Below are 25,007 nucleotides of genomic sequence, written 5' to 3'. Positions count from 1 at the left end.
TTGTTCCCAGGCACCTCCAGTCAGGCCCCAACAAAGCCTTTCAGCATGTGAAAGTGGACACGCTGTGCCAGCCAGAGGCCATTTCCTCTGTGGCCGTGCCAGGTTAGTGCTGGATAATTACCATAGTAATCAATTGCTGTTAAGAATGAAGACTTGAATCAGGTCACAGGGCAGCTTAAGTATATGTTTTTATTCTAAATGTATGACGTTCTATAAACAGTATTTAACAGTTGTCTATTTGCGTATTTCAAATTGTATGTGTAAAAATAAGTACACCTCTTGTTGGTAATGGTTTTAATATTGTAAATGTTTGTGTTCAGTTACCTATAATTTTGTTCTACAAGTTAAGACGAAATGTGTGAATTTACAAAAGCAAAACCGCCTTTCACAGAAAATAGTTAAATGCCTACTGAAATGATTTTTTTTTTATTTAAACGGGGATAGCAGATCCATTCTATGTGTCATACTTGATCATTTCCCAATATTGCCATATTTTTGCTGAAAGGATTTAGTAGAGAACATCGACGATAAAGGTCGCAACTTTTGGTCGCTGATAAAAAAAAAGCCTTGCCTATACCGTGTGTAGTAGCGTGACGTCACCGGAGGAAGGAGTCCTCACATTTTCCCATTGTTTACAATGCAGCGACAGAGATTCGGACAGAGAAAGCGACGATTACCCCATTAATTTGAGCGAGGATGAAAGATTTGTGGATGAGGAAAGTGAGAGTGAAGGACTACAGTGCAGTGCAGGACATATCTTTTTTCGCTCTGACCGTAACTTAGGTACAAGGGTTCATTGGATTCCACACTTTCTTCTTTTTCTATTGTGGATCACGGATTTGTATTTTGAACCACCTCGGATACTATATCCTCTTGAAAATGAGAGTTGAGAACGCGAAATGGACATTCACCGTGACTTTTATCTCCACGACAATACATCGGCGAAGCTCTTTAGCTACTGAGCTAACGTGATAGCATCGGGCTCAAATGCAGATAGAAACAAAATAAATAAATCCCTGACTGGAAGGATAGACAGAAAATCAACAATACTATTAAACCGTGGACATGTAACTACACGGTTAATGCTTTCCAACCTGGCGAAGCTTAACAATGCTGTTGCTAACAACGCCATTGAAGCTAACTTACAACGGGACCTCACAGAGCTATGATAAAAACATTAGCTCTCCACCTACGCCAGCCAGCCCTCATCTGCTCATCAACACCCGTGCTCACCTGCGTTCCAGCGATCGACGGAAGGACGAAGGACTTCACCCGATCATCCGTGCGGTCGGCGGCTAGCATCGGCTAGCGCGTCTGCTATCCAAGTCAAAGTCCTCCTGGTTGTGTTGCTGTAGCCAGCCGCTAATACACCGATCCCACCTACAACTTTCTTCTTTGCAGTCTTCATTGTTCATTAAACAAATTGCAAAAGATTCACCAACCCAGATGTCCAGAATACTGTGGAATTTTGAGATGCAAACAGAGCTTTTTTGTATTGGATTCAATGGGGTACCAATACTTCCGTTTCAACGATTGACGTCACGCGCATACGTCATCATACATAGACGTTTTCAACCGGCAGTTTCGCGGGAAATTTAGAATTACACTTTATAAGTTAACCCGGCCGTATTGGCATGTGTTGCAATGTTAAGATTTCATCATTGATATATAAACTATCAGACTGCATGGTCGGTAGTAGTGGGTTTCAGTAGGTCTTTAACAATGTGAAGCAACATATTTTTTTCACGAGTACTCATTTTATTGTGAAATATTTGTCATATTTTCCCGACTTGGTTAATAACGTAATCGATCATGATCGACAAGTGCTAGTGGCATCTTTCTGGTTCTTTTATTGCTGTTTCCCCACTTGAATGTGTCACAACATGGACACAAAGTCACATATTTGTCAAAGGGCAGTGGGGATGTGTAGTAGATCCTTGTTATTGTTAAGACACCCACAATAGAATAAAAATGTTAATAATGGGGAAACCCATAAGAAGTAGAGCTGTCCGATAATGTCCTTTTTGCCGATATCCGATATTCCGATATTGTCCAACTTGTAATTACCGATTCCGATATCAACCGATACCGATATATACAGTTGTGGAATTAACACATTATTATGCCTAATTTTGTTGTGATGCCCTGCTGGATGCATTAAACAATGTAACAAGGTTTTCCAAAATAAGAGAACAACTTCAACTCAAGTTATGGAAAAAAGTGCCAACATGGCACTGCCATATTTATTATTGAAGTCACAAAGTTCATTCTTTTTTTTTAACATGCCTCAAAACAGCAGCTTGGAATTTGGGACATGAGATAATCCTCATACCCACTACAACTTTGGGAAATACTGCACTTTGACTTTCACAAAGTGCATTATTATTATTATTTTTTAAACATGCCTCAAAACAACAGCTACAAAAACAACAAAGGCACACAGCTTCAGTCCAGAGTATACTAGAGTAAAGTAAACAATAACATACCTCATTTAGTGCAAGACTGCCTGGCATACTGTATAACAGGAAATTATAAACTGGGCTCAATCTGCCCTGCTCTGACGTATTTGTATGAGTAACACAAATGTGCTGCAAGCTGGTGGTGAGTGCTTGAAGTGGCCTACCAGTCAGTCAGAGCTTCTGAAATGCTGCGTTGAGACAGGGCACCTGTGTTCACTGCAAGCTGCAAAGTGTGCGCCATGCAGGGCAGACTAGCGATACCAGACTCCACCCTCGGCGGAGTCTTTAAGCGACAACTGTGTGGTACTACTTTTTTTCGGTGTTTGCTTTTCATCCATCTTCCGCTTGTATTCATCGTGCATCTCCTTATGATTCTTGAAGAGGTGGGTGATCAAATTGCTCGTATTAAAGGAAGACGTCTTGGTTCCTCCTCGCATAAACAACTTTTTGCAGTCATTGCAAATTGCCAGTTTTTTATCTGTCAGACACACTTTAAAATAATACCAAACCATAGACATGGTGTCGTTAGTCAGTCACAGAGCGAGCGAGCTTATTAGCCACGGCTACAGCACCGGCAACAACACACTCTTGTTGTTGTTGTGCTGCGCTCGCGGCGGTTTGATGAGGTCATCAAGCATCACCAGTAACCCTCTCATGCTGCAGTCGTCAACTCCTGTGTTGTGTGTGAGAGAGGGGAGAGGGGAGGGGGTGCTGACTGGGAGGCGCATCTGCTCTGTACTTCCCCCTACGTCCGTGTTTTACCGGATATGTACTGCTCCGTACAGCGGCGTTTTAAAAAGTCATTAATTTTACTTTTTGAAACCGATACTGATAATTTCCGGTATTACATTTTAAAGCATTTATCGGCCGATAATATCGGCCTGCTTATTTTTGATATCCTAAAAGTGATCAAACACAGTTTTACATATTAAGAAACAATTACAGGGATACAGTTTTCACTGTATATATTCTATAGTATTTAAAAAAAACATTCAGTTACACAACTATCACATCTTGTCAAAGCTTCTTCATGCTGGAACTTGTTGAGTGGTTTGACCTGTGAGACAGCAGCCTCTGCTGGATTCGTAGCTCCAAAGCTATTTTTTCCCCGAGCAGATAGCGCCATTAAACCACTTTTTGGATTAAAATAATCATACAAAAAACAAAGTATTGGCCTTTTAAAGCCAAGAAAAGAAATCCATGTATATTTGTGGGGTCGCAAATGCTGAAGCACAAGCGTCAATGGGAAGATGTTAGAACCCAGAAATTCTATCAGGTTGTGTCTGTTGGCTCTTTTTGTCAAGTCCTCTGGTAGAGTATAGGCGAGGAGCTGATGTTGTAATTAGTGAAGCTGCTGGTATTCCATCAAAAGTTTTCACGTAGAACAAGTCAAACACTGTAATTTCCGGACTAAATGTTGCTGATTTCAACATAAATTGCAAAGATTAAAAAAGCAGAAAGAATCTTTAACAAATCACTATGGATGGACGGATGGATAATCGAAAAACCAACCACACCTCACAAGCGAGGATATATCTCATAATTACTAAAAATATTGATATAATTAATACAATCTATGACTTACTGACTGAATGGTCTTTCAGATCACAACCTCATTTTGTTCTCCAGCAAATTAAAGAAAAAACATCTTCTGAACGGCTACAAAACAACCCTGTTTCTTAGTGATTTAGTCCTTAAAAGCATGCAGCAGCAATTTGGAGATGAAATAAAAAGGACTGACTGGAATACCACCCTATCCTCCAACAAAATAGAGGACAATTGTAGGGTTGTCCTTAGTTAAATCAAATCTCAGAAACAAATCTCCCAAATGGCAGAAAAAGAACGTCACCTCCTGTAGTTAGACACATACTACAAAACAGCAATGAAGACTAAGTTTGAAGTCTGGACTGGCTGTTGAAATGCACCAATGCACGTAACAAGGTTTTTACACAGCTGTTGAGAAGGGTCAAAGCTAACATTATCAGTATTATTGAAGGGGAGCCATAGGAAATGGCGGGAGGTTTAGCAAGTTTGAAATAGGGGCTGCATGGCTGAGTTGGTAGAGCGGCCGTGCCAGCAACTTGAGGGTTCGAGGTTCGATAAAGTGGTAAAGTGTCTTGCCCAAGGACACCAGCTCTCAGTGCCAGCCACACTGGTTTAAATTAAAGATGTAGATAATGGGTTTCACTATGTAAAGCGCTCTGAGTCTCTAGAGAAAAGCGCTATATAAATATAATTCACTTTACTTCACTCAATAAGTTAATAACAAACACAATAAACAAGAATATGCTGCTATAGAACTAAAGGTAAAAACATAGGAGGCAATGATATTAGCAAATACATTTATTAAATATGTTTAGACGGTGTACTAGAAATAACCCCTCCTAATGTTTCACCCAACCCTAGCATGGTGACCCAGCCTGTCTGAACTAAAACAGATGACTGAGGGAGAAATTAAGAAGATTATTTCTGCATTGAAATGCTCGAAGGCCAAGGATATGTAGAACTTATACACAGACCTTTTAAAACATTCTGAGGCACTGATAAAACCAATAACCATGTGAGTAAACCAATTACTGGCTTCAAAGGACGGTAGCTACAGTGACATCCATTGTTAATTCTGGTAACAAGATATCAGCATCTAATTACAGACCAATTAGCATCCTCCCTATTTTATCTAAGGTTGCTGAAAAGTGGGTCTCGAAACTTTCGATTGAACATCCAGTAAAGGGTTTTACACCTGTGTAAAATTGGCCCCCCACCCCTCGCACACTCTGTTGAAATAATCTAATTCACTTGTGCAGTTGAACTGGTAGTTTGTGCAGTTTTTGTTTCCCAGTTATTAAACATTCTTTTATGGGTCAATCAAAGGTCAACCCCCATTCTCCAAATTAAATGATAAATGGGTTATACTTGTATAGCGCTTTTCTACCTTCAAGGTACTCAAAGCTCTTTGACACTATTTCCACATTCACCCATTTACACACACATTCACACACTGACGGCGGGAGCTGGTTGTGTTGCTGCAGCCAGCCGCTAATACACCGATCCCACCTACAGCTTTCTTCTTTGCTGTCTTCATTGTTCATTAGACAAATTGCAAAAGATTCACCAACACAGATGTCCAGAATACTGTGGAATTTTGCGATGAAAACAGACGACTTAATAGCTGGCCACAATGCTGTCCCAATATGTCTGCACAATCCGTGACGTCACGCGCAAACGTCATCATACCGAGACGTTTTCAGCAGAATATTTTGCGGGAAATTTAAAATTGCACTTTACTAATCTAACCCGGCCGTATTGGCATGTCTTGCAATGTTAAGATTTCATCATTGATATATAAACTATCAGACTGCGTGGTCGGTAGTAGTGGCTTTCAGTAGGCCTTTAAAATGCTGCCCTGCCAACAGACACACTGCCACTAGCCCTGTGGTGCACTCAGTTTAAAATCACAAAACTCCTTTACTTTTACCAGCCAGGTAGCTACAATGAACAGGAATAAGAAATAAAATCTGCTTTACCTTGTTGGTTGATTTTTATTTGCGTGCAGCCAAAGGGAGGGGGAGAGAGGAGGAAGTGTTGACAACGCTGTGGATACTTCCTGAAAGTTTCAAACCACACACCGCTCGTCTATTGTTTTCTTTGGACTCATATTGAGCTAACAAAAATAGAAACATGTTGTGAAAAGGTTAAAAAAAAAAAAAAACCTAAGTACAAAGTAGCACCGTAGCTAATAACAGCACTGCTGGGTTGACTGAATGAGCACCAAAGATCCATCAGCCCGCCCATAACGGATGTGCTGCCGGGCACAAAATGTCTCGTACGTTCGTACACAGAGACAAGGTTCGTGCATAAAAGCATATTTTTTATCCGGTCTGTGGTTCGTAAATTCAAAAAGTTGGTACAAGGAGGGGTTCGTAAATACTGCATGCCACTGTCTGAAGATGATGTGCTTGCAGGGGTCAGGACTAGGGATTGGTACCTGGGAATCATTGGTAGACATTTCCGGTACTTTTGTCTGCGTTAATAAATATTGTTTTTGATAATAAAATTATTTTTTATTTTAACATTTAAAAATTAGCTGATTATAACTGCTGCGCAGTTGTTGTATCTTGTTTTGTTATCACATTTCTGAGTCTCAATTACAGTTATAAGTCCAAGACATTAGATGGCAGTAGTGAATAGTTAATGGTGTGTTGGCTAGTCAGTTAAGTTGTTGCTGTATCTAGTCGTTCGTTGTGCCCTAAAAAGTCTTAAGACTACATATATTGTACTTATTATGAACCAGCTATTAGATTGTAAAATGCATCTTAGCTGTAGTTTTCATAAGCAAACTTGGCGGTGTTGAAATTGCCATGCAACATCGTGAGTGCTAATCAGTAGCATGTTAATAGAAAAGCTAATGTATTTTGTTGTCGAGCTTGCGCATTTTTGAAAATGTGAAGCTTTACTTACTTACTTGCAGTGGAGTGTTTTTTGAGCCAAAATCTTTGTTGGCATTGAAAATTGCAATATTAGCAAGAGGGAGATTGACGATGTACACTCTCAGTACTGCTGGAGTGTTTGCCAAGTGCCAAAGTGGCGTCACGCGCAACCCAGGTACTGTAACGTGGCGCTCGGTGGCTCGACAGCCATAAGGTCAGACTATTTGTGTTTTGTTTTTTTTGTAACACACTTCACTGTACTTGATGGTGAAGCTGTGGCTAAATGACATTCCATCCAGCCAATATTTCTTTCACTCCTCACTTTCTGTCTGTCTAACCTCTTTGTCTTGTCTCTCCACAGCCGCCTGGTGCAGCGTGAACCGGGCCTGAGCATGAACCACAGCCAACAAGACACCGAGACTCTTGGACGCCACTCCTTCTACCTTTCCTTTGCATTTCTCCCCCTACCACGTCCCTCGAAAGGTCTTAAAATACATGTTTACACGGTGCAAATGAAAGGTGTCTGCGGCGGTGACTACTGAACAAAGTGCATTTGACAATGTGAACAGAAGTACATTTGCATCCAACCATCGTAGTTTGCTGGTCAGTATTTATATTTATTATTATGAGTTGTGTTCTAGCCAGTTGGCGTTTGTCATGTAGCATGGACATCTATTGAGCTTTTCATGTAGCAGGTACCTGGGCTACTTTGGAAGGTCTGTTTGGCAATACAGCATTGTTTTTAATCGATCACAGAAAGCTCATCCATGTAGCTTTGACTCTATAGAATCTGTTCATTTCACATTTGGCCTTGCACATGGAAATGGTTTGCAATTTTTGTTGTCGTTTTGTAGCCGACCACACAGCCTATCATCCATTTTCCTCACATAAACTAAACAACATTTATTCCCCATAGAATTGCAGCTCAGACCTCTCTATATACAGTTTGTATGTTCTCACTTTTTTCCCACGGTCCAAAACATGCATGTTAGCTTAATTGACGACTCTAAATTGTCTGTAGGTGTGAATGTGAATGCTGGTTTGTCTAAAGAGTCCAGAGTGTCCCACACCTCTCGCCTAAGTCGGCTGGCACAGGCTCCTGCTCACTGGTGACCCTAATCAAAATCAGCAGTAGAAAACAAAAAAAATGTGTGAAAATTCTATCATTTGATGACGCGCTAACATGTGAGGCAGTGTTAGAACTGTAGCTTCGTACCTAATGATAACACATGATGTTTCTATAATATTTACAATAATATTGAAAGGGAAAATTATGAGATCTTTCATTTTATTTCGCTCATGGTATTAAAGAATAAATAATGACCAAACACTGGGCCACCTACAGTGTCTTAAGTCTTGAGAAAATTCTGCCAGCTGATCCAAATTAACATAGAAACCCCCAATTTGCTGTATTCACCAATGATGAACCATTCCAGCATGAACAAATAGCCTTTGTTTTTAACAAATTAACGTATTTTCCAGACTGTAAGCCGCACACTAAATTTCACAGGAAAAATTATTTGTTCATATATTTGCCGGACCGGACCATAAGCCGCAGATATATACCAGTGCATTGGGAAATGAGATGTTTACATAGAAAGATTTTGTAAATGTTTATTTACATAATTTAATTGTTAGAAAACGCTGCCTTTTACACGGCAGTAAAACGGCTGCTCAAACAAAACAGAAACGTCATTGATGTCTTTATTTATCCTTCATGAGATGAATAAGATGTTCTCCTTTTTAATAAGGTTCACAATGTTTATTAAGAATTTTTATTCCTTGTACTTTGCAAACACTTTGAGTTTGAACAGTCTTAAGGCGGGACATTGTCGTACTTTGTTTCTTTGCTTGATCCATTCCATAATTTAGCCGTTAGCAAAGAACAATTCATGGAGTAGTTGTACCTTTGTATAAACTGCAGGGTTCAAAGCTTGGAAAAGAAGTAGCGGCTTATAATTATAGTATTATTATCACTTATGCTGTGAAAGCTGTAAGAATGCTACCAGGCACCATTAGCACCACCTATAGCATTGACACAGGGCAGCCGCTGTTGTTTTTAATTGGTATTGTAGTTCTGTGTGCACTATTACTACTACTACTACTACTAAATAATGCACATCTTTGCCATTCCTTCCACTCTCACACAAGTCCTCTGGGATGGATTTCAGTCCCTTTGACTCTGAGGATAAGTGGTAAAGAGTAGGGTGCAGTTACACTAGCTTTTATAACAATAACAGCTCCCAGCATGTGCAACTCTTTAAACATGTTATTTTGGTCAAGTTACAAATCTACTGAATGCAATAAACCATAATGTTTACTCACACAGTATTTGTAAAGAGACATGCATTGGTGAATACTACATTTTTCTTTCTAAAAGTTGGTCGACGAGGCCCACTTGACAAAGCGGCGAAATAAAACACTCAAACAAAACATTGGGTGTTTTTTAGACTAGCAACAACAATGGCTGACACAACTTCACACACTTCTAACCATAGGATGGTAATATTACTGTCATATACTAAATAATAAACATTGATTGATTGATTGAATATGGTATTCAAGGACCGTTTTGATGATGACTGCTTTGGAAAATGAAAGAAATTAAGATGTGTGTGAAGCCTCCATGACATAACCCAGCACCATATACAAAGCAAGACTCCAGTATTCATAAACATGTCTAGTTTACAAACATTTATTTGAATTGGTTGGCTTCAGTATTTCAATTGTGAGATGGGTAGATTTTTGCAGGCGGCTTTTACCTTGAAACCTAGCGAGAAGAGATTAAGAATATAAAGATTTTTGTGTCATACTTGTCTAAAATGATGCTGGGTTGCTTATTTTAGCGTGTAGAGATTGTACATATGGAAATGGTGTTATGATGTAAATCTTGTCAGTGGTTTCTCTATCAGTGGCGTGATATTGATAAGTGCTGTAGCCTCTCATGAAACCTGCGCTGCATAGCATCAGAAACTCCGGAAAGACGCACAAGTCAATGACATTGAATATATAAGCCTTAACAATCGCCAGGGTACTTTTTCTTTTAATGTTGTTCCCAAAAAATGTGTTCCTAGTAAGCAAAAAAAAAATATGTCTAACTAATTCCCACTGAAACATTCACTCACACGTTTGACTTCATGATTCCACACGCTGGAGCAGTCCGGCAAAAAGGGTATTTCCTCAAATGGTGGTCTTGGTTATATATTCGGTACACCTAACAAATAAACACCTCTCCACAAATGGATGACTCCGTTTTCCCCTGTGGAGAAGCTGAACGTACCATAGCCGCACTTCTACCAAGCGGTACTTTTTGGTATGGTACCCTCTAGGTGTGTCTGTATCCGATATCAGAAAAAAAGACAAGTATCGGCTTACATGTAAAATCTCTGATACAAGCAGTCCTGCACCAAAACAGCCAGTTAACATCTAAATGTCCTCCAGTCAACACGCAAAGTTGGTCTTTTCATGTATTTTAGTGAAGTCATTTACAAAAGGTAAACATGGTGGGCGACAGGCTACTAGGAGCTAGCAACTACACAGCCGCTAAGCACAAAAGTATCCAGTAACAAATGTGTCCGCATCATCAAACTTCCTCTGATGACCTTAATTGTATGAATTATTGTGACCACTGGGTGTTGTCAAAAAACAAACTATCACTCCACTTCCAGGGCACAAATCTCTCATAAGGTTAGTGTTTTTTGTTCTTGGAGTGACTTCACTTGCTCAAGTCTTTAACATTGCACACTAGAAAAAATTAATGTGCTATATAAAATGCTGTTACAGTATCTTATAGGATTAATATCGGTATAGACCAGTACTAAAGGTTCCAATATCAGTATCATATCAGAAGTAAAAAAGTTATATTTGGACACTCCTAATATCCTCCACCTAGTCAGTTTCCCACCACGAGTGTGAAGCTGACATATGGCTTCAAATTGCTCTCTCTGTCGGCTTTTATTTTTGTTCATTGGGGTTTTATTGATGAAACAAAGGACACATCTTTATCATATGTCACCTTTTTCACCATTATCATATTTTAAACCTTATTAAAATGCCTCAAACATAACTCATGAATGGCTTACTACTTTGAAGTGATAAACCGTAGCTTGTTTTTTGTGCATTATTTTGGCCGTGCTGTTCACGCAGGTTTAGAAATGTCCCGATCCGATATTTGCCAAAAAATGCGTATCGGCAAGGCACGGGAAAATACCGATCCAGATCCAGTTTTTAAAAAAGTCTGGTCCGTGTTTTCCAACGCACCGATTTAAATAATACATTCCACTTTTCTGCTGCTCCCTAATTTCCGTTCCGCATTTTCCAGCACACCTTCAACACATCCACAGGTCTGTGTCCTAACTGTTAAGACGGCTGTCACGCCAATTTTCTTCCCATCGCAAAAACCTTCCTAACCCCCATTTACTTCCGGGGTCATTTCCGCTTAAGTCAGTTCCTCTTACTTACGTCATTGCCAGCGATCGATAAATCCAAATCTCCTGAAAATGGTGGTGTCACTGGATGATATTCGTCTTTATCTGTCCCAGGGGACTTATGTCAAACACCAGCAGGCTTCGCAACATTTCAAGCGGAGTGTTAGGGCCGCTGCTGCGAACTTCTGTCTTCGTGGTAACGTGCAAAAAATATTAATTAATATATAATACTGTTAAATGTCTGTACTACTTTAAATCAACATTACTGTTGAAACCATTTCACTAATATTAATTATATAATACTGTTAAATGTCTGTACTTTAAATCAACATTATTGTTGAAACATTTCAGTAATATTAATTGATATATAATGTTAAATGTCTGTACATTAAATCAACATTATTGTTGATAATTCAGACGTTTTGTTAACGCTGTATTATAAAAAAGAGTCAAACGAAGTGCTATCGATTACTGTCAATGACGTAAGAGGAACTGACGTAAGCGGAAATGACCCCGGAAGTAAATGGGGGTTAGGAAGGTTTTTGTGATGGGAAGAAAATTGGCGTGACAGCGCCATGTGAATTAAAAGTTACCGGTAAAAATGTCAGCTGTCTCTGTGCGATATAGAAAATGACTATATCGTGATATTCGAGTATACGTTCTCACGCAGTTGCTTTTAGCTGCTGGCATTAGACTACAGGCTCTCCTCGCTCTTTCCTGTGTCTCCTTCTCACAGACAGACAAGCGCACCTTCTACATACGTCACATACTGTCATGTCATACGTCACATACGTATACGCCCTCGCGCAGCAGAGAGGTAGCAGCATGGCTAACGTTAGCTGTGATGCTAGCGCAGCCGTGTGAGCGGTAATAATGAAGGAAGAATTAATCAATTCCCCCAAAAAACAGCAGGGGGTCCATCGTCTGGCGGTGGTTTGGCTTCAAGTGGGAATATGTCGAACAGACAACCGTAATTTGTCAAGTGTGGGGCAAAAGCGTTGCTATAAAAAGTAGCATTACTGCTAATATGTAGCATCATTTGAAAAGTCCCCTGCTAGAAAATGAAGCGTGCTTGAAGCTCCGCACGTCAACATCTCCATTGTGTATTATTCTAACTCACCTAATTCAGCTGGCTAGTTGTTATCAAGAGTACTAAAACCCTTTTCAACATGAATCTGACAACTAAGTAGGCTAGATAACTTTAACCTTGTATACATGCTCGGATAAGGCCAGTATCGGCCGGTATCGGTATCGGATCGGAAGTGCAAAAACCTGGATCGGGACATCCCTACGCAGGTTGCAAATATATGTGAGGAATAAGTTGTCGTTCCACTGCACTACATTATTAATAGGACAGCAAATAGGGAGGACAAGTAGATAGAGACGGTAAATGTATGGCAGTTACACATTCCCATTTTAAAGATTAAGATTAAAGATTAAAGTACCAATGATTGTCACACACACACTAGATGTGGCGAAATTTGTCCTCTGCATTTGTCCCATCCCCTTGGGGAGCAGTGGGCAGCAGCGGCGCCGCGCCCGGGAATCATTTTGGTGATTTAACCCCCAACTCCAACCCTTTGTTGCTGAGTGCCAAGCAGGGAGGTTATGGGTCCCATTTTTATAGTCTTTGGTATGACTCGGCTGGGATTTGAACTCCAACCTACCGATAGGGCGGACACTCTAACCACTAGGCCACTGAGATTTGAATTGGCAGCAACAATCCCGTGACGTTCATGGCTGGTGAGGCATTGACTTCTTCGGAGGCAGATTTACCTGAACCCCCCCCACCCCCTTCACGAGCAGCAGGGGTTCAGTTTCACACCCACCAGCGTATGGTGAAAATCTGAGATTGAACCGTCCATAGAAATGTCTATTTTTAACATACACAATCCTACTGACATTATTAACTTGCAACACAATCCAGCGTTAAGCCTTAAAAAAAGTCTCACACACTAGTAGTCTAATAAGTCTAATTGTCACAACCACCAATAAATGATCGACAAACAGATGTGTTAAGCTCTGGCAGGATTGGACAGAGTTATATGCAAGTTTCACTTTCGCTTTGCCTCAGCTTTGGTGCTCTTAAGGACCGCCGAACAAAGTAGGACATCTCAGTGCTGAGCAAAATAACATTAATTGTGAAGCATAAAGATATGATCACATAAACTACATACTGTTTATTATAAACCTTGAGAGACTGAGATGGGTTTGCTGCATTTTTTATCTTAATTAAAAAAATCAGAATCAGAAGTGAATTGGGAATGTGCGCGGATCCACTAAAAACACCTGAAATTTTCTGGAGTTGACTAAAAAAAACCGTCTTCTGCCACTTTTTGAGGAAATAAATCTATATATATATATATACATATATACAGTATATATATATGCACACACACACACAGGTATAGATAGTTGAGGTTTCTGTGGTTTATCCGTTACACAGTGCTCAATACTGGGGTAGAGCGGAATATACGTTAGGTCAGGAAAAAACACATAGAGGCTATTTCATCCCTACAAGCCTGTTTCACAGGTTTCTCTGCTCTTCGGGGGAAGAGAAACCTGCGAAACAGGCTTGTAGGGATGAGATAGCCTCTGTTTTTTCCTGACCTAACGTGTATATGTGTGTGTGTGTGTGTGTGTGTATATATATATATATATATATATATATATACATATATATATATATATATATATATATATATATATATACATTTCAAAATGGAAAACCTTGCAGAATATTGCAAAAAAAATGATCACGATGAGCAGTGTTTAGTGCCTGATCGTTTGCTGCACTTCGGTGTACCTGATATATAACCTCCACCATCATCCCCGGATAAGTTTTCATATAAGTCAAATGGTCTTAAGAAGTATAACTCGCCCTACCACCACATCAGGACCACCATGATATTATTATGACTATCGTTACTTTTTATAGTAAACATTCAGGATATACTTACACTAGGCCATTTGTACTGCGCGTCACACCTAAGAAGGGCACGTTCGGCTGACATGAGCGCACTGATCCACGGCCCAGGTATGCCTGGGCGCACACACATACTTAGTCCGAGTCATAAAATGACTGTAAAGCTATCGCTTAATGATACCTAACACAGTTCATAACAGAAGTCAAGAGTACATTTGTGTGCGTATAAAAATGTGTCATTTCATTACTCGCAAGTAATTAATGACAGTCGCCTCCAGGCTAAAAAAATAAATAAACAGAACAATTTGAAAGAGGACTGGAAATAATCCACAAAGTCAGGGAAATTACAGTGATACAGCAGACAAGAAGTAATGGGCAAAGCAAACGGGCTGAAGCACGAATGCTTAGAGTACAGACCAGCAGGGTCTAGGAATCGCACCGAAGTCCAAGCGCGGTACAAATGGTCTAGCATGTCTACGTCCTCAGACTTTGTCAAAAAGCACAATTTTAAATGAGTGAATATTGTGATGTATTACAGAGTCCTGTAGTATGATGACTGCTTGTCCACCATTATCGGTTACATATAGTTATATACTGTGTGTTTTTCTTACAACGCTACCACCTTGCCAACCATCTCACTGTTAAATCAACCCTTCATTTGTGTATGACGGCCACTGGATGGAGTTTGAGTTGTGTGTTCCTGCACACACAAACTGACCATAATAGACACATGTTGCTTTATCTGCACCTTACACAGTGTGCCAGTGATAAAAAAAGGTATTAAGTGGTTTGAGACAAGAACCTACTCTCACTATCAAACAAGACTTTGTTCAAATAACCTTTATTAGCCATAGGCCCTTTTCCACCAAAAGTTCAGGAACATTAGGCTCCTGGAACATCTAGTTCCTGGAGAAGTGTGTAGTTTGTGTTTCCATCGCATTTCACAGTTCAGGGTAGTTTATACAATCAAGCTGATACCATGTAAATAAACGGACAATATTAGGTCAAAGTTGTTTTACTAAAAAGTAAGTAAATGAAATACAAAGCGATAACATACAAAAAGATATGAAGTGTACCGAATTGTCCTAAAAATAGTCAGGCTCTTGTCTGCAATGTCCAACAGTCAGAAAGTCGTCGTCTCTGTAAATGATGAATTCATGAGGTGATTCCTTTTGGTCCATTTCAACTGTAAATAACAATGAATAAAAAATAAATGTCAGAGTTTATCTCACATCGACAACACAAACACATCAGCTTTAGCGTTAGCTTGTTAGCATTAGCATTCTGTTCACGCGGGTTGAGGCTAATAACGGACTACTTTTACAACACGTAATAAAGTAAATAGTTAATATTTTATGTTATTTATCTTCCTTCCACTCGTGTACTGACTCCTTTTTTCCACATTTGTCCAACGAAGTCTCAGAGTAGTAAGCAGCTGATGTTGCCGCTTCGAGTTTGGTTTCATATTGCTCCGTAAATACGTTTAAGAGTCCATCCACTTCTCGTAGCTTCGCGCATCGAAATTAAGTTTGTAAAAATAATAAACACCAATAAACTGCAAATGGTTAAGACTGCAAGATAGTTCCCTGATCGGCGGTCTTTAGCACACAGATGCCCCACAAAAGTTCCTGCAAGTCGAAAGTTCCTTTCGTTCTTCTTTCTCGCCGTTGTCAAGTTTGTTGTAATAGAAATACATAAACAATAAGAAATAAACAAGTCGTCTAGCATTCTGTAATGGTGGTAGTTGTGTTCGAAAGACGTTTTAGGAACAGCCCCAACTGTGTTCAACAAATCAGCGTTTGACAGCACAGCCCGCCCCCGATAAGGTTCCAGGAACCTTCCAAAAGTCCCAACTAGCTGGCAGAAACTATGAAGAACTAAATCTACCCGGGTAGTTTTTGTTGGAAACACAGGGGAATTTTATTTACCCGGGTGAATGGGAAAGTTCCTGTAACAGTGGTGGAAAAGGGCCTCATGTACTATAAAATCCTGTACCATGTTCTCCTGAGTTTACTCTATTCTCAACTCCCCTTAGTATATAACCTGCAGGGTTTGAACACCAGCTTCTTATTAAAGGTTGCAGCGCTGATAAACAGAATGCAAACATGTGTTTCATCAGGCTTGCAAACAAGGATGAGAATTACAGCATGTAATGAAGTGGAACCTCCGTTTACGAACTTAATTTGTTCTTGAAACGGCTTTAGAAATCGAAACCTTTGTATACTGAAACAAATTTCTCCATAAGAAACAATGTAAACATGAATAATGGTTGCACCCTCAACAAGAGTCCATATTTTAGTAAAAGTTTGTACACACTACTGTATATCAAACAAACATAGCAAAGGGGCGATGGATCGACTTTCTATTTAATAGCAAAGCCAAAACAACAACTACCGGTACCTGAACTGTCCTTATTTACTGCCGACACGTACACACACTGTCACTAGCACTGTGGTGCCCTCACAGTTTGAAATCACAAAACTTCTTTACTTTGACAGCCATGTGGCTACAATGATTAGGAATAACACAACATTAAATGCACTTTACTTTGTTGGATAATATTTTTGGTGTGCAGTTTAAATGAGGGCTATGAGTGTTTACAACTGATGTTTCAAACCACACATAGCTTGTCCATTGCTTTCTTAGGACTCATATAATGAGCTAGCAAAACTAGAAACATGTTGTAAAAAGGCAAAAACACCTAAAAGGCACACAAAGTAGTATAGTAGTACCGGAATGAGCACCAGAGATTGATCAGAATGCTTGCAATCATTGTACAAAATGGCTGTGCTACGTTTCATCCACATTGGTGAATGAAACGTTCGTACATGGAGAAAAGGTTCGTACACTAAAGCATATTTTTAATTGGTCTTTGGTTCGTAAATCAAGGTTCCACTGTACTCAAATCTGAAATGAAATGTGATAAATAACTGTTCAACTTTAACATTTTCCATACCTTGTGCCAATAAATTGTGTCAAATGGAAGTTATTTAAGAAGCTGCTGTGTCAGGAGGCATGTGGAATGCATCAATCTTTACATGTCATCAAACATTGTGTACTATTCGACAATACTAGAGTGCCTGAGTCAATGCAGCCCGATATTTTCATGGGCGGATGCTTAATGAAGTGTCCGAATGCCAATACCGTTTTCTCAACCATCATTTATCCTGCGTGCAACCTGTGCTTTGTCCTTCGACTAAATGACGACACTTTGAAACAGAGTTTACGCTGAATGTTTCCTGACTTTACTGAGTGACAGTGACATACGGTGCGGAAACTCCAACTCCAATTAGTGCTTTGAGAAAAGTCACTGGGTTTACCTCAACAAGTTCTAGTACATGATTCCAGGTTCCAAAGTCAGGAAATTGCCAAATGTTCCCTCTATTAAGGCCACAATTAATTCCCTCTGTGACTGTGTTCTTTTGTATTCTTCAACTGAGTGCATGTCAACTGAATGTCTAGTGACTTTGCTGTAGTATTAGGCCATGCTAACCCTTCATGGGTTTGGTGCGTTTCTTAACATTCTTTTCCTTTCCTTTTCTAGTAGTCCTATATGACGGAGGCAGAGACTAAAATATATTATATACTGTACATGTCAGATGAGAAATGTGGCATACAAGTATGAATATTAAATTGTATGAGATTGTTTCGTTCTTAATGTATGTTTCTGTAAAACAGATCCAGTAGAGACATTGACGGGATGCAAGTATTTGTCCAAATTTAAGATAGTGTAGAGTGGTGCAAATTCAATAAAGCTGTAAAATTAAAACTGCTTTGCTGTCTTTAAATATTTGCATTTTTCTGTGTATATTACCACCATTTTACCAACCAAAGTAGTAAATAGCATTAATTATATGTAAAAATATTCACTGTTCAATTAAACAATTGTGTCACAGCCAGGGCACATTCCAATGCGCACTCATCTGTGCGCTCTGCTGATTGCGCCTCCAAGAGCGCGCCTGCGCGCGCCACTCCGGCAGAGGCTGCGCCGGTGCACAGCTGCAATCAATCACTGGCAATCAGCACACCTGAAGCTGATCATCTGACCTGCCTTCATAAGCCTGCACAACCTGCTATCCCGCGTCAGAACGTAGTCTTCTGTTCGAGTACATTGCCCCTTCGTTCCCGCGTGACGAGCAGTGCGTCTCGTCTCCCCGCGTTCCCTCTGCTTCCGTGACTGCCTCTTGGATCTCGACCTCCCGCCTGAACACGGACCTTCGACGCCTCGCTATAGCCCCCGACTTCCTGCCTGCTCACGGATCTACGAGCCTGTCTTTCCCCTCCGGGACTTCCGCCTCTCGCTCAACACTCCCGGTAACACACAACAGTTAATTCACACACACATTCGCACACCACACACGCTTGGATTTAGTCACACTTCATTCCTGATTATTATTATATATTGTGCATATATAATAATTAAATATAGAGCTTTAACTACGCCCCTGTTGTCTGTGCCGTCTCCTCCTCCTGTATACATAAATTGTGTTTAAAGGGGAAATTCACTCTGCATTTTAAAAAGTGAAAAACTGCAAGTAAGAGGCAGCTAACAATACAGATAAGGATACGATCTATTCTGGTGCAACAACATTCTACTATACAGGTGAGATGCATGATTTATAATCTACGGTAGAAATTAACTTTTCCTAACTCAAAGGCAATAAAAGCAGTTCAACATCCTTCTTCTTTTTCTTTATTTTATGGTGGGTCACAACCAAAGTTATCAGCAGCTCAAGTTAGCTAGTAGCTGACAATTCGCCAGTGTGAGCGAGGCGTTGTGTGACTACGCAATGTTGCTTTAGCTTTGTTAATAATATGCATGTCATGGCATGGAAAATGGAGCATTGTTGGCATTTATTTTAAAGATGGGCAAAATTCTCCCCAACAAGTGCAGTTCCCCTTTAATTATTAGGTGTGTAAAAAAAAATCCAATTGAAACATTTTTTGGATGATTCACCCCCAATACACAGACATAACCTGGGATTATTGTGTTTGTATTCATGTGGGCATTTGAATTCAGTGTCAAGTGAACCTGTAAAAGTTAAAATACCTGCAATGTGTTTTATGTCCATTCCTTTGGAATTGAATCTCACCCATAAAAACAAACTATAAACAACATTCAAGGGAACTGCATTTTTTGGGGAATTTTGCTCATCATTTACAATCCTCATGTGGGACAACAACACATATATTTTCCCTATTCTAAATATTAAAAAGTAAGAGGCAGCTATCAGTGCAGGTGTACTATCTATTCTGCCAATAAAACATTCTAAAAAGTATCCAAAAACATCCAGAGCCGTTTTATCAGTGGCGGGTCGTGCGTTTCCCACCTAGGCCTTCAGTGATGTCCGACTTCAGAGATTAACTCTCAAATTTCCATAATTGATGTCACCACATGACCATTGCTGGAGAAATACTATACAGGAACACATTTACGCCCTACTGCGCATTGAATCACATCAACAGTATGCAAAACAAGTTATTTTCTGGCGCATTTAAAAATAAATTAAAACGCATCAGCAATTAAAACATATCTTATGTGGTACTGTCAAAATTAAAGTTACAAAAAACATATTAAAAGGGTAAAAAATAAAATATTTGAACTCACAATTAGTAGGACCTATTCGACGCCGTATAAGCCAGCGGTACCCCTCGTCATCGGCTTACTCGAGTGGAAATGGCGAGCATTTCATGGCCAGAACAGCTGAGCTAGCTTCCGGGGTTGACTGACATCGTCTCACAAGATGTAGTTTCTCTTTAAACATCCTTCTTGAAAAAGGCCTTGCAAATATATATCTGTCACCTCATCAACGTTTTGTTCTCCTTCTCTGCTACCCCGGTCTGGCTACGGCGCAACACTTCCCGCTTCCTGCTAAATTAAAACTTGTGAATGGATACTCCCTTTGGAATGACAAGTGAGTATCCAATCACAGTCTCGTTAACATCAGGCTACTTAGAGAGGCTAATGTCAACAACTTGTGATCTGATTGGCTATCGCAACTGTCTCTCAACTCTGTGTTCTCAAATTCATCCGCTAACGGTCCTGATGAGTATCCAATCACAGGCCGCGTAAATGTCACGTTCAACGTGAGGCCATCTAGAAGGCCTTACTGACAACAACTCGTGATCTGGTTGGCTATCGCAACTGTCTATCAACTGTATGTCCCCGATCGCTTACAGTGCACAGACGCCTACATTGCTGAATCTGAAGGCCCCTTCCAGATTTCCTACAGCATGGCAACATAAGCTAGCTGAATTCTGATTGGATACAAACTAAAACTAAAAACAGCACTGTAACGAATATAATATGACATGAAGAGAATATGAATACTTTTAGATATTGAGGGAAAGTAAATAAAACAACATTTTTATCTTTAATTATGATCATGATTTCTGGTTATGTTAGTCCAGCAGAGAAGGCCTTGCTGGCCCTGACGGTGCACCACTGCATTTTATATACATGCTTTATGTATGTAATGTAGTAACAGGCACATAAATGATAACACACAATATTTACAGTATTTTGCTCATTTTAGCCGTTACCAAACTTTTTTTCTGCACACCAATCTAAGCGTTCAAATGAGAAAATAGTCAATAAAATGTCTGCTCTCACTGTGATGCCGACTGATGTTCTGTCTTTCTAGAGCTGCTAAATTCAGAATTACCTTCACTCCTCAGATTTAAAAAAAAATTATTCCTAGCGATGTTGCAAACGTCTTATGCTGCGATCCATTTGTTGACAGCCATGTGGTATCAAGTTGGTAGTGTGTGAATTTTTTAAGTTTGGTGCCACAACTTTGTACTATACATGATTGCATTATTGTATGGTCTTATGCTTCTTTTGTAAAAGCCATATAGTGTCAAAAGTGAAATTGGTAGCGTGTAAAGTTTCAGGTGAGACACATGATTTATAACAGAGCAGTATTTTTTTTTTTCTAAATTCAAAAGGTAATACAGCAGAAGCAGCTCAAGCTTATTTATTTTATGGGGGGGTCACTGCCAATGCTATTTGCAGCTCAAGCTAGTAGGTGACAATTTTCCAGGGGTCAAATGAAGTGTGAGCAAGGCGATGCGTCACTACACCAGAGAAATAGTTCTGCTGTGTTAGCTGAGCTCTTACAACAACAATGTCGCACAGCTTGGTTATTATGCAGGGCAAAGCATGTAAACGGAGCGTTGTTGGCTTTTTAAAAAGGTTTTTAGAGCGCTTTATAGAAAATATACAGTGCATCCGGAAAGTATTCAGTGCCTCACTTTTTCCACATTTTATGTAGCAGCCTCATTCCATTTCCATTCCATACTATAAATTATTTTGTGTCCTCAAAATTCTCCAGAAAATACCTCATAACGACAATGTGTTTAATTTATTTCGCAAATCTATTAAAACTAAAAAACTGAAAAAATCACATGCGCCTTTGCTCAATATTTTGTTGATGCACCCTTAGCATAAATTATAGCCGCAAGTCTTTTTGAATATGATGCCATAAGCTTGTCACAACTATCTTTGGGCAGTTTCTCCCATTCCTCTTTGCCTAGTCCCCCTTGCAGCACCTCTCAAGTTCCATGTACTGTCTCTGTACATTGAAGCATACATCTTTCCCTCTATCCTGACTAGTCTTCCAGTTCCTGCAGCTGAAAACCATCCCCACAGCATGATGCTGCCACCACCATGCTTCACTGTAAGGATGTTATTGGCCTGGTGATGAGTAGTGTCTGGTTTCCTCCAAACGTGACACCTGCATTCACGCCAAAGAGTTCAATCTTTGGCTCATCCGACCAGAGAATTTGTCTGAGTCTGAGAGTCGTTCAGGTGTATGTTGGCAAACGTTTTAATGAGAAATGGCTTCTGTTTGGCCATTATAGCATACAGGCGTGTGTCCTTGTCTCATATAAGGATTGTGAATGATGGGCAAAATTCCCAAAAAAGTGCAGTTCACTTTTCAGCGTATTATCAAAAAAGTTAATGTTGTCATTTTTAACAATTTCCATTGATAATTATTTTAATGAGGACACTTGCTGTACCAACATATGTACACCATAGAGATGATATTTACACCCATGCATGCAAATAAATCAACACAGACATGAAACTTGTCCAGCTCATTAGGATCTTACTGTTGCCTTTGAGGTTTGCAAAACAACTTGTCTTTAGAGGAATTAAATGTACTGTTAGGAGTGAAGATCGTGAAGTCTTTAACAGCACAGGAGAACAAGATGGAATCTACCTGAGGTTGACACAATCAAGTCTTTTTAGGCATCAGATATTTCCAAGGAGTTGCATGACAGCAATAGCGGTGCTCTGGCCAAAGATGAACGCGCCACATAGCAGAGTGACCACTCCCCAAACCGTGAGGAAGACTCTGGGAAGAAGGAGGCAGAGGAGATCTTAAAAATGTTGCAACTGCTGCAGTCTGTTGTGTAGAAAAAAACAAATCTAATCAGTGCATCCTAAATTGTGGCGCCAGCTGGGCAGATTAGCACTAAAATATGTTTAACAGGGCTTGTTTAACTCGAGACCTGACTGCACTGAACCCTTCCTTCACATACATCAACAAGAACCATTAATAAAGTGGCATTACATAACAAAAGAAATTGCCCATATTTATTCATGGAAAAAAGAGGTTGTCAGCATTTTTCTTCTTTTAATCCTTAAATATTCCAGAATTTAGGTAAACATCAAATTATAAAGCAATCTTTGATGCTTGGTGGAATATAAATACAAGGCACTTAACATGCTGTGGACTGCCTCATACTGAGCAGACACTTTAACCACAATATTAACACTTCAAAGTGTGATGCAGAGCATTTGATCTTACTCAGCACAAGTGTTCAATTAGCTTGTGCAAGCATACGTAATACCTGTAAGTATACCGTGTATACTCTAAATCAAAATGCACATTGTGCCGCAATGATATGTGCCAAGTATAATCTAAAAATCATAACATTACAAATCATTTACAGTACATAAATATTAATATTATACATTATCATGTTCTCCTCCCAATAATATTGGATTGCGTAGCTGCATTGACCTTTATCAATAGATTTCATATTGTTGTTTTTGTCTTTCAATTCCTCTCACTACGCCATCGAGTCAATCACACCATTTGTGTTGGCTCAGTTTTTATGCCGGATGCATAGATATTAACATTTTTTCAAGGTTGGGACCGATACTGGAGTAGTTCAATAGCTGGGTCAATAATTTGCATTATATGACTTATGTGAGTGAGTGAGTGAATTACATTTATATAGCGCTTTTTCTCAAGTGACTCAAAGCGCTTTACATAGTGAAACCCAATATCTAAGTTACATTCAAACCAGTGTGGGTGGCACTGGGAGCAGGTGGGTAAAGTGTCTTGCCCAAGGACACAACGGCAGTGACTAGGATGGCGGAAGCGGGGATCGAACCTGCAACCCTCAAGTTGCTGGCACGGCCGCTCTACCAACCGAGCTATACCGCCCCTTATACTATAATTAAAACCATAAAACCATACAGTCCAGGCCAAAAGTTTGGACACACCTTCTCATTCAATGTGTTTTCTTTATTTTCATGACTATTTACATTGTAGATTGTCACTGAAGGCATCAAAACTATGAATGAACACATGTGGAGTTATGTACTTAACAAAAAAAGGTGAAATAAAACATGTTTTATATTCTAGTTTCTTACTGTTTTGCACATTTTTGGCATTCTCTCGATGTGCTTCAAGAGGTAGTCACCTGAAAGGGTTTTCACCTCACAGGTGTCATAATTATGATGCCTTCAGTGACAATCTACAATGTAAATAGTCATGAAAATAAAGAAAACGCATTGAAATGAGGTTTGTCCAAACTTGTGGCCTGTACTGTATATTAGACGCACCGGACTATGAGGTGCAGGTATATACGTTGTGAAATGAATTACTTACACATAAACATTTTATGAATGCTTATTTACATACCTTAACTGTTTCCAAAAGGTGCCTGTCACACAGCAGTAAAACGGATGATCAAACAAAACAAAAGTCGTTATCATGGACCAACTAGCTGCAAAAGCTAGCTCTCAAATTAGCTAAACAGACTCAATAAGTCCACGGTGATGTTTTGGTGCATTTATGAAACTGAAAAAATATAAAAAGAGTGTTAATAATACTAACAAAGACACTCGTAAACGTGTTAGCGCGATAGCAAATACTAACGACGATAGCTTGATTACATTACAATAGCACGTACAAATACAGTATGCATGAAAACGCTGACAGAAATCACACATGGAACAGTTTAGTAAGTAAGAATTGTTTTAGTTATATATAGTAAAACTTACAAACGTTGCTTGGAGTGATGAATGAAGAATCCATACGAGTAAAAACGCTATGGACGGCTAGAAGACGGAACGGCACTTGTACTTCCGGTTGAAAGCTCAGTCCAAACCAGGGGTGGGCAATTAATTTTTACCGGGGGCCGCATAAGCAACCCGAGCACTGCTGGAGGGCCACATGACAATATTTCAATTAAATTTTGCTCAATATTATTTTTGATATACCGTAAGATAAATAATAAAGATGATAATAATAATAATCATTAATAATAATAATAATAATTAAATTTAACCTAACTTAACTTTATACAAAAACATATTGCTTTTGATGGTTTTATTTTTAACACTGTTTAACACAACACTTCCTGATGTATTATACAATGCAAGAATGTCAATTTCTGCACAGGGTTAATTTCTGTCACTTTACAGGCATGTGATTTGACCACAATGAAAAAGACTGAAAAGATTTCC

The 25,007-nt window shown here is 39.4% G+C and overlaps 2 protein-coding genes across 9 annotated transcripts in view; one reads left to right on the top strand and one right to left on the bottom strand.

Moving 5' to 3' along the window:
• Positions 1 to 11,298, top strand: part of LOC133641614 (N-terminal EF-hand calcium-binding protein 2-like) — a 326,968-nt gene extending 315,670 nt beyond the window's left edge. For all 3 annotated transcript variants that reach the window (XM_062035465.1, XM_062035464.1, XM_062035466.1), the window contains 2 exons: positions 11 to 102; positions 7,248 to 11,298. In XM_062035465.1, coding sequence (XP_061891449.1) covers positions 11 to 102; positions 7,248 to 7,276 — 121 coding nt within the window. In that variant the 3' untranslated portion in view covers positions 7,277 to 11,298. The remainder of the gene's footprint in view (positions 1 to 10; positions 103 to 7,247) is intronic.
• Positions 11,299 to 15,160: 3,862 nt separating this feature from the next.
• LOC133641627 (putative sodium-coupled neutral amino acid transporter 8) overlaps positions 15,161 to 25,007 on the bottom strand; it is a 42,893-nt gene continuing 33,046 nt past the window's right edge. The window contains exons 10-11 of one of the 6 annotated variants that reach the window (XM_062035491.1): positions 22,465 to 22,599; positions 15,161 to 15,425 (exon numbers count right to left, since the gene is read on the bottom strand). In XM_062035491.1, the coding sequence (XP_061891475.1) occupies positions 22,497 to 22,599 (103 nt within the window). In that variant the 3' untranslated portion in view covers positions 15,161 to 15,425; positions 22,465 to 22,496. Of the gene's footprint in view, positions 15,426 to 22,088; positions 22,600 to 25,007 lie in introns of those variants that run through there. The other 5 variants (XM_062035493.1, XM_062035492.1, XM_062035490.1 and 2 more) reach the window with 5 other exon arrangements.

The sequence above is a fragment of the Entelurus aequoreus genome, linkage group LG24 (assembly GCF_033978785.1).
Source record: "Entelurus aequoreus isolate RoL-2023_Sb linkage group LG24, RoL_Eaeq_v1.1, whole genome shotgun sequence".
NCBI classification, from domain to species: Eukaryota; Metazoa; Chordata; class Actinopteri; order Syngnathiformes; family Syngnathidae; genus Entelurus; species Entelurus aequoreus.
Note: the sequence above shows the minus strand (reverse complement) of the source record. Positions and strands in the feature narration are given on the sequence as shown.